Genomic DNA, 10,476 nt, shown 5'->3' with positions numbered 1-10,476 from the left:
TGGATTTAGTATTTAAATATATGCCGACATATAGTCAGTTTATGATATATGCCAACAAGATTGATACACAAAATTTTCTTCTTTAACACAAATATATTTTAATATACACACAACAGTACAACTTACAATAAGTTATTACAAACAATGATTTATAAACAAAAGTTTCACAAACTAAACAAGCAATATAAAGTCTTCTTCCTAGTTTGGAACTTTCATGTTATCTTATCGATGGTTCATGATGAACGAGTTAATGTAGGTACGATTCGCTTAACGGGAAGCTAGCTAGCTTTGTCCTTTGTTATTTACCGGCCACACACGCTGAGCTTTCCACGATGAATGTATATAATGTTTTCGTAAAAATACTAATATCCGATGAGAATTCACTGAAGTTAAATGATTGTAATGTTTGAACTTTGTAAAGGTTCCTGGTCAAATATCTGAAGTTTTCCGATTGGTTAGCGTTATAATAATCATTTATAGTTTCCAAAGTTTATAGCACACTGACTATAGCGAACTAATAATAGATACTCTCTTTGGCCCGTTGCATTGGTTATATTTATAGGCTGCGGAGGCGTTGTAGAAATTTCAGTTTTACGTAACAATACAAATTTAAGCTTTTACGTATATACATATATTGTTGATTCTTACTCTCGAGAATCTTCTTCAACTTTGGAGAATTGGCATGGCCTATTGGTTTGGGCGCCCGACTCGCAATTTGCGGGTCGCGAGTTCGAATCCCCGTCAACGAATATGCTCGCTCTTTCAGCCGTGGGGGCATTATAATGTGCGGTCAATCTCGATATACACTGGTAAAAGAGTAGCCCAAGAGTTGGCGGTGGCTGTTGTTTGCTAGCTCCTTCTCTCTAATCTATCATTGCCAAATTAGGGACGGCTAGCACAGATAGCCCACATGTAGCTTTGCGCGAAATTCGAAACAAACCAAAACCAAACACTTTGTGTCTGTTTTGTGATGTATAATGAATGTTTGTAGGATTTCTTGAAATAAGCCGTAAGTGTGTGTGTTTTGGGTATCATTAAGTACGTTAATACTTGACCGTAGGGACCGTGATGAAACAAAATGGCGGCCATAAAATCCGTCCATTTAAAACCACCTGTGAAGTATGAACTAACTATTTCACAGTATTGGCTGAGCAAAACTAAAGCTTACTGTACTTATAAAGCCGTCTAAATCGCTATATACGTGTTTCTGGAGTGAATTTCACTATTTCAACAAATTTTCATCTAAGTAAGTAAGTGACTTTTCCAGACAAGCGTACAGAAAAAAAGAAGAAGCTTATCGCTTTAATTTTTTCATAGCACTTTGCTGTCTTCGGTCCTGATGATTTATTTCTTTTACCGAAAATGATAATAGTACACACACACACACACACACACACACACATATATATATATATACATATAAACGTACGATACGCTACTTTAGGCATATAATTAGATTTGAGGGTAGGTTGGTAGAGATCCTGATGAGTAATAAAATCGAATTGGGTGTACGCGCGTCCCACGCTAGGTATTTTCTGGCGCACAAAAATATAGCTAATAAAAAGAAAAAACAAACAAGTGTAATAAGAAAGATTTAAATGCTATAAAGACAAGTAGGGATCGATATATAGGTAATCTATCTAGTTATAGTTATAAAGCTACAAAAAGTAATGAAATAAGAAATTCAAAACTACAAAACTGATGAGTGACGTAAAATTTACAAATTTATCCCAACTTTGGCTCATACTAAAATAATTACAGCAAGTTGCCAAAGTAGGGATGTTTTTTTTTTTCATTTTACATAACGCAGTTTTTGTAGCTTTGACTTTCTTCTTTCAATATTTTTTGTAGCATTAAACCTTTATATATAACTATAGCTAGCTAGGTTACGTATATGTCGATCCCTACTTGTCTTTATAAAATAATAACAAATTATTATACTTGTATATAAAGTATTGAAATGTTGAATTCCGTTATTTTGCAAACTGAGGAACAAACCCCCGCCCAAATGAAATTGGTCGTTGTTGAAAATACAGTGGGACTGCAGTATTTATTTATATAGTTTATATAAAATAGCTGCTAAATGTGATTTTGTAATGTTTCTGAACTACCAGAGAGTGATCCATGATTTATGGCTGTAAAAGTTAATTTCTAAATACGAAGATAGCTATGACTGGTGAATGAGATATGCAAGTTACGTGCGTGTAAAGGTGAGTACTTCACTGATAAATCAACACACTTGCTCGTCTTACAGCCTGCTACCCCTTTTTCTGTATAGTAGAACCTCTTTAAATCCACCTTCCACTGATCTTTATCCTGTTTTATCGTTAAATCATTTCTTTCCTGTAATCGTATGTAAACTGGTCTTATGCTTCTCGACATCATTTGTTCACGCACTTTCGTGTGTGTGCGTGTATACCTTCATATTAATAAAAATCGAATGGGAGCAGCCGTTGTGCAAGTCACTTTGAGTTTAAGAATCGAACTGTCGTTCATTCAACCAGGGGTTTTTTTTTTTTTGGTTCGGTGTACGTTTTTAATACACGATTGACTAGAATAAGAGTAACTAAAATAAAATGACGCGAGAAGAATATTCCAATGTCGGTTTGATAAGCTCGTGTACAATAAATAGACCCAAGGATTACGTCATGCTGTGTTTGTTATTTGCTCTCCTTAAGTATTAAAAAAAAGTATGTACGTGTGGCCCCATTCATGAAGGCTGTTCAATTTGCACATGTTCTGGTTTAACCTCTGTAACCCAATACACACATTTTGTAAGCAGGTGTATATCCACGTTCTGGCTATACGCGTGACGAATGTTTAAAAGTACATATTAACGTTTTTAGACAAGTAAATTTCAGTATTATCGTTGTATTGATTTAAAATGAAAAATACGAATCCCAACAAGAAGGTAGTGTAAAAAAATAATATATATGTATAAATTCTTCCTCTTTCGATAGTGTTTCATTGTTGTAAATTAGTGTTTCCCGAGGTGGAAGCCGCGGCCCCTCAGGGGCCGTGAAGCTTTTTTTTTCTAGGGGGCCAGCAAAAAATAGGCCGAAAACAAAGATTCTGAATTAATTTTAATTCTGAATAAACAATAAACCGATAAAAAAATGTATTGAATTAATTAAATGATACAGTATGTCGACGGGAGATTGTTATTGTTTTTACTATGGTACTGTTTTTCAATCAACATGCTAAAGTTATAGGTTAGAGGGCCTCAAACTTTTTTATTCACGTCAAGGGAGCCTCAGTTTAAAAGAGTTTGGGAAACACTTTTATAAATTATTGCTTCGATCCAGTGGTGTGTGTGTGTAACATTTCACCCAACATGAAATTAGATTAAGATATCCATTGTACTTTAGCTACATATGTCGTCACTTATGGAGAAGATGAGCACCTAACGTTGATAAATCTAAAATTTTTAGCAACACCTCAAAAGACGCGTACGTATTATTGGAATTATAAGCCTACTTTACATGAAAATATTGACAGAAATCTTTAGCTATCGTACGAGTTAAAATGCTGATTACACATGCCTACATATTTTTAACAAGATTTTTCTAATTGTCTTGCCAAAACTCGATACAAATACATTTTATTCGCTTTGAGTTGGTGAACAATTTTAATCTAATGAGCAGACGACGCTGACAGTTACATCTGACGCGAAAATAAGAGAATCTGTAATGTAGCTGTTAAGACCATGGTGCTAGAAAATAATCACTAGTTTCTAGGTTGTTTCGTAAGATGTTTTTTTTAATAAGCTCAGACTGAGTTTTCGTGGGGGAAAACTTTTATTGGCAAATAATCACGTTCTTGGCCAATATATTATTGCAAAATTAAGGGTTTACACCTCTACGTGGTTGTGTTTTACTGCTGAGTTGGCGGTGGCTTCTTTTAACTAACTGCCTTCTCTAGTATATTAGTTTAAAATTAGAGACGGCTAGTGCAGATAGCCTTGTGTAGCTTTGCGCGAATATTGAAAAATACAACAAAATATATTGCCGAGTTTTAGAGTGTTTGCGCGTGACTCGGTAGTTGAGTGCATTCGCTAAGTTTTGCAAAAGTTATTTAAGGATATGAAGATATTCTGAAAAGATATTCTGTTACATAGAGAACAGCTTTTACATTTATTAGAATAATAAACGTTTCGATTTTGCAAAACTACCAGCAGTAAATGGTGATCTATATGCGCGCGCTCGTATGTTGATAAATGGTTGCCATGAACTTTGTAGCAACGACTAAACCAGAACAATGCAGAATGATTCTTAAACTTTTTCACCTCGGACGATTTTAAGGCTTAACACACTTCCACCATTTGCTTTGTAGTTTTGTATTAGAAGTAAGGAAGTTAGTATGACTTGTATCATCGGATCGCACTACAGAAGAAAAAAATATGCTCTCAACAGTTTTGGTTATTAGGTTAGGCTTACTGACCAGAAGAAAATGATTGATTCAAGAATGATGCTTTTGAAGTCAAGAATTGAGGTTATGTAAAGACAAAGGATTCGTTGTTGCTTCTGAGAAATGTTCACAAGCTCTAACATTAGACCATATAATAGTTGATTTTGAAATAAAACGTGTGTTATTTGCTACATAGTCCAAGCTCGTGCTTTGGAATGATGAGTGGGCTGATAACAATTCTAAAGAACTTACGGGTGAAAGCAAAGAAGAATATGTAATAATATGTCAACCACGCTATATCTACCATATTCAGTGTCTTTCATATAGCACTATGGCTCATCAGACCGGCTAGGATACGACAGTCACAGTAGTAGTCTAAGCGTTTATTTATATCATCAGTTTCACAACTGTTATGGTTTGAACTAGATTAAGTGAATGAATTTTTATCAGTTTTATCTGATTCATTTAGAAGTCAGGTTTTAGGATCAGAATGAATAATACAATATTATTTGAGTTAAAAATAAAAACTGTTGATGCAATAAATAATTACTTACTTAAACGAACGTTTCGAATTTTATTTAATCCATCTCCAGCGTGTTCTAGAAAATAAAAATAGTGTAAGTATATATATATTTTTTTCACGAGCTGTGAATATGAATTAAATACAATACTAAGCGTTTGTTTAAATGAATGGTATTGCATCAGCCGTCTTTATTTTTTATATTCAAACTACATTTTCGTTCCATAGAAACAATGTTATTCATTCTCATTATTTTTACTTGAGTTAACTTTAGTATCAGTTAGAAGAACTGGCGAATCGTCAAAGCTAATCTTGTTCCCAGGGCGGGACAATAACCACAGCGTCAGGGGGGGGGGGGACTACTAGATAATTTATACTCTCCAATTTTTGCAACTGGTGTGATCAAACACTTTTCGTACATAAACCAGTTAAACTGGAGAATTTCACGCTTGGAAAGGAATAATTATGTAGTGTGTTTAAATTACGTGAGAAAATCTAAAATAAGTTTTGTACTAGAAAAACCATGGTAACTTGGTTTTGGGTTTCAACGTGAAGTCATGTGGAGGTCGTTCTGAGTCAGACTAATATGAGTATGTTATATTATGTTGTCGACCCTCGCTCTATCACCGAAAGGAGTAAGTGGCTTATAAAAACCAGTCATCCGAAGAGAAAACACGTCTCGTTGGATGACAGTATCCGTTTTACGATGGTATATCTGATTGTCAATATCCGTTCTGCGATGATATAAATTTTATTGGCTATTGGGATTGTAATATATTTCATGTTTTGTGTGTGTTTGTTCTTTTTTTTCACATTCTTATTGTTTGGTTCTGTTTTGAAGATTGACAGGAAACAATCTGATGCTGGTAAACGTGGTAGCGTTTTTTTTTCACATTCTTATTGTTTGGTTCTGTTTTGAAGATTGACAGGAAACAATCTGATGCTGGTAAACGTGGTAGCGTTTTTTTTTCACATTCTTATTGTTTGGTTCTGTTTTGAAGATTGACAGGAAACAATCTGATGCTGGTAAACGTGGTAGCGTTTTTTTTTCACATTCTTATTGTTTGGTTCTGTTTTGAAGATTGACAGGAAACAATCTGATGCTGGTAAACGTGGTAGCGTTTTTTTTTCTTTCATTTTATATAAATGTATAGACAGACAGACAATTTCCGTGGGTAAGAATATAGTTTGTACCTGTATTCTACCTCTCAAAGGGACCACTGTGGCTTATTAGTTTGCGTGCCTGGTCTGTGAATACGAGGGGTCATGGTTCGCGTCTCGTTGCCGCAAAACGCTTTCTGCAATTTTGAGGTTGTGAGTATAGAATAATAGTGACAGTCATTTTATGGTATACAAACACAGCCATGTTTAGTCTTGTCAAAGCATTTACTTTTCTTTTTTATTCTTTTTGGGTGTGGTTGGGGGGGGGTCGGATACTAAGTAAATAATTTGTTTGAAGAAATCAGATAGGTCATTCTTGTAATGTTAAGGAAATGCGTGTAACTGAATTCTAACCTCAAGTTTCTTCCTGAAACGAAACTTAAACACATTCGTTATCCAAAACAAAGGGTACATTTATGCGCACAGTGCCGTATTCGTGTGCTGTTTGTGGAGGTAACAAACACACGGACAATAATGAGAACTGCTAATGACTTTTAAGTTCATTTTTTCAGCGTGACGTCACGAGCGCTTTCTTTTGGGCCTCGCGCTCACTGAGGTCGGCACTAGAAAGTTAGAATAACTCGTTGAACTATTGAAATATTATCCAGTAAACCTTCAAATTACCATTTTTACTATAGGTGGGGTCCACATATTAAGAAGTTTTGTTTTTTCCCCGTTTCAGCACTCGGTGTAAAGACTGGTTTAAATAACAATAATAAGCAAATAATTATAAAACAAGTAGAGTAAAACCATTCATTTTCCAAGTAAAATAGCAGTTATTATAGTTGTAGTAATTGCAATTTTATTTTGAAATTTTTGCTTACATCTTGTTTTATGTCTCGTATGTTATTGGGGCTACAGACATACAAACAATTCGGTGCATAAATAGTTTATAGTAGTGTGCGGCCAGTGTGGTACATTTTGGTGGCTTTAGGGTTAACGGTATATATATATCTTTTTTTTTTTTATAGTTGCAGAGATGCAGCTGTTATCTATAAAAAAGGTAAGATTTTAAACACGGATTTGATAAAATATTTCTAATTGAATTATTTGAAACAAATGTAACGATAAGAAAATGCAATCGCTAGAAACTGGGAAAGTAAAAAAAAAAAAAAGGCAAGACTTTCTTTCGCACACCGTATTATTGTATATAAATACGTTGTAACGTTTAGAGGCGCTCGATATCATTATTGATTTTACATTGGGGGGGTAGAGATCTTTCGTATTTCAAAGTTGTTGCTATCCAAGCATTTAATATGCAGAGCTGCTCCAGTCACCACCCGTTGCAGGTTACGATTTGCGTGTATGTTAAACTGGAAGATTTAATATATATAGCAAACTCTACGCCCACAATGTGAGGTGAGGGGTTAGGTGTAAAGTACTTCACGTGCTGCTTTATTTCTTGAAGTATTAAACATAAGGGTTGTATCCATTTTTAGAAAAGGTAAAATTCAAGTTGTTCGTATGTAAAAATGAAATAAAAGTTGAATCCGTGTCTCTCACGTGAGAAGTTCTGTGTGCGTCAAGAGGTAAGTTAAATAAAGGTTGTGTTCGTGTGTGTCAAGAGGTAAGTAAGTTAAAGGTTGTGTTCGTGTGTATCAAGAGGTAAGTAAGTTAAAGGTTGTGTTCGTGTGTGTCAAGAGGTAAGTAAGTTAAAAATTGTGATGGTGTGTGTGTGTGTCAAGAGCTAAGTTAAAGGCTGTGTTCGTGTGTGTCAAGAGGTAAGCAAGTTAAAAGTTGTGATGATGTGTGTGTGTGTCAAGAGGTAAGTTAAAGGTTGTGTTCGTATATATATATAGAAGTTTCTATCCCAGCCTGATGTGGGTTAGAAGTTTCTATTCCAGCATGATGTCAGTTAGAAGTTTTTATCTTAACGTGATGTAGGTTAGAAGTTTTTATCTTAACGTGATGTAGGTTAGAAGTTTCTATCTAAACATGATGTCGGTTAGAAGTTTTTATCTTAACGTGATGCAGGTTAGAAGTTTTTATCTTAACGTGATGCAGGTTAGAAGTTTTTATTCTTAACGTGATGTAGGTTAGAAGTTTCTATCTTAACGTGATGTGGGTTAGAAGTTTCTATCTAAACATGATGTCGGTTAGAAGTTTTTATCTTAACGTGATGTCGGTTAGAAGTTTCTATCCCAGCGTGATGTCGGGTAGAAGTTTCTATCTTAACATGATGTCGGTTAGAAGTTTCTATCTTAACGTGATGTCGGTTAGAAGTTTTTATCTTAACGTGATGTCGGTTAGAAGTTTCTATTCCAGCGTGATGTCGGGTAGAAGTTTCTATCTTAACATGATGTCGGTTAAAAGTTTATATTCCAGCATGATGTCGGGTAGAAGTTTTTATCTTAACATGATGTCGGTTAGAAGTTTCTATCTTAACATGATGTCGGTTAGAAGTTTCTATCTTAACATGATGTCGGTTAGAAGTTTCTATCTTAACGTGATGTCGGTTAGAAGTTTCTGTCACTATGTTGTTTGATATAAGTATCTATTATGATGTTATTACATTATGTGATTCCAATAGAAGTGTATCATCCCAGTATAATATCAGACAGGAATGTCCATTATGACATTATCTGCTTTAGGGTAGAAGAGTGTATGAAAATAAATGTATTTTTGAATAAAGTTTCTGCACCACAAGAAATTAATAGTTTAAGTGATCACATTTATGTTAAAAATGTTTATTGCTACAGCGGTAATACGATAACTGTAAATTATTAAAGATAAAACTAGCAGTATTTGTAATGCTGAAGAGTTTGATAAAACACTACAATATTAAATAATTCCCCACGTTATGTATATACAAGCAAAAGTGCCCGTCCCCAGTGACGGGAAAGGTTTAAGTTAATTTAACAATTTAAACTACTTCATGAACTTTAAAACGGTTAATTGTCTTGCATTCTTGGTTTCACTTAGAGCCAAAGCTCTGAGCTACTTATACCGCCAACCACGAAAGGTAATTGTTGAGCGTTTCAGTCATGCTAAGAGCAGCTCAACAATAATATACGGTAAATCTACATTTTTTATTATCTAAGTTACGTCACATTTTGAAATGTGAATGATAGTGTGATTAACTCCTAACAATTTATTGTAGAATATCCTGCTTGTGAAATAAAATTTAACATCAACATTATTCATGCCTGTTCTCTTGTCATTTCCAAAGTTAATGTTTAGCTTTGCCTGCGTGCTCAGCTTTTCAAACGGGAGACAGACGAACGCTCGAACAGACACCACGGTTCGCAATATATATGTATATATATTCATTTACCATCTTTGATAAATTTGGTATTTGAAAATGTTCCGTTTTACTTAGTAATTATGATTAATTAATTATGGCTTCCTGGTTATTTTCTTTCAAACGGTTGCCAGTAACTGTTCGTTTTTTTTTTCTTTTTTGTTTATCTGCATATTTTCAACACTGGTTTTAGAGTTTCTACCTCCAGCTAAAATACTGGGCTCGTCCTCTCCTCCTGTGCTGCTTTCCCGCTCGCGGGGTGCGCGGTATGTTTTGTGATTGTGTGTTGTGCTCACGACCTCGTGAATTGCAACGTGTGTCTGTAAATGTGGTGCGTAATGAAACAAAGTCTAAGACAGGGGCAGAGCAATCAGCGTGCTTGTACGGGAGGAACATCCGCCGTAGCGCCGGTACGTTGAACGGCTTTTTCATTTCGCGTGTGTGGGTTGGCCATACTGGCGGTGAGGAATGTTAAAACTACCCTGCGATAGTGTAACTAACAACCTGAAATTGGAAGAGGCTTACTGTGGTTCTCATCTGACACTGTGAAAAAGACGTCCACCGTAAGTAAGAGGTGCTGTTCTCACTCTCCGTTAACCCAATCAATGTAGTGTTAAACTGAAGGTGTTGATTTTTATACATTCTTTTAGTTCTCATCTCAACCCTGAAGAAGACTTTGTAACACCGTAAGTGAAAAGTTACTTATAAGTGATGCACACGTAACCAGTTTACGAAAGTTGCAAAGTGGTTTAAAACGTGGATACTTTGTTTTGAAGGTACTTGATCGGATGTAACAAACGTATCTGTACTGCGATAAAATCTGAAAATCCAAAAAGTAGTTAACATCTCGGGAATAATAATCGCGCGATCTCCATCAAGGTGGACGAGTCGCCGAAACGTTTACCAACTTATTGTGTTGCTCATTTAGTTTTTGTTTTAACTGCTATTTCAACCGTTTCTTTGTATTTACAGTATCATATATGTATGTGTGTGTATGTATATAGCAGTGAATTGTGTTAATGGAAGTTATATATGCGGATAGAATATGTTGTAGAGTGTAAAATGAGATGGTCTGCTAGGTTAATATTTAGAAAACTACCGTATTTTACGGAATATAAGACGCACCCTTATTTTGAAGACAAAGTTT

At 35.0% G+C, this 10,476-nt stretch overlaps 1 protein-coding gene across 1 annotated transcript in view; it reads left to right on the top strand.

Annotated features, from left to right (window-relative positions):
* The window catches only part of LOC106463694 (FERM domain-containing protein 4A-like), a 111,020-nt gene that overhangs the window by 56,027 nt on the left and 44,517 nt on the right, over positions 1–10,476 (top strand). The window contains exon 4 of the mRNA XM_022391270.1: positions 9,847–9,892. Within this exon, the coding sequence (XP_022246978.1) occupies positions 9,847–9,892 (46 nt within the window). The remainder of the gene's footprint in view (positions 1–9,846; positions 9,893–10,476) is intronic.

Source organism: Limulus polyphemus, unplaced genomic scaffold, assembly GCF_000517525.1.
Source record: "Limulus polyphemus unplaced genomic scaffold, Limulus_polyphemus-2.1.2 Scaffold1462, whole genome shotgun sequence".
NCBI lineage: Eukaryota > Metazoa > Arthropoda > Merostomata > Xiphosura > Limulidae > Limulus > Limulus polyphemus.
This window is presented reverse-complemented; position numbering and strand designations above follow the sequence as displayed.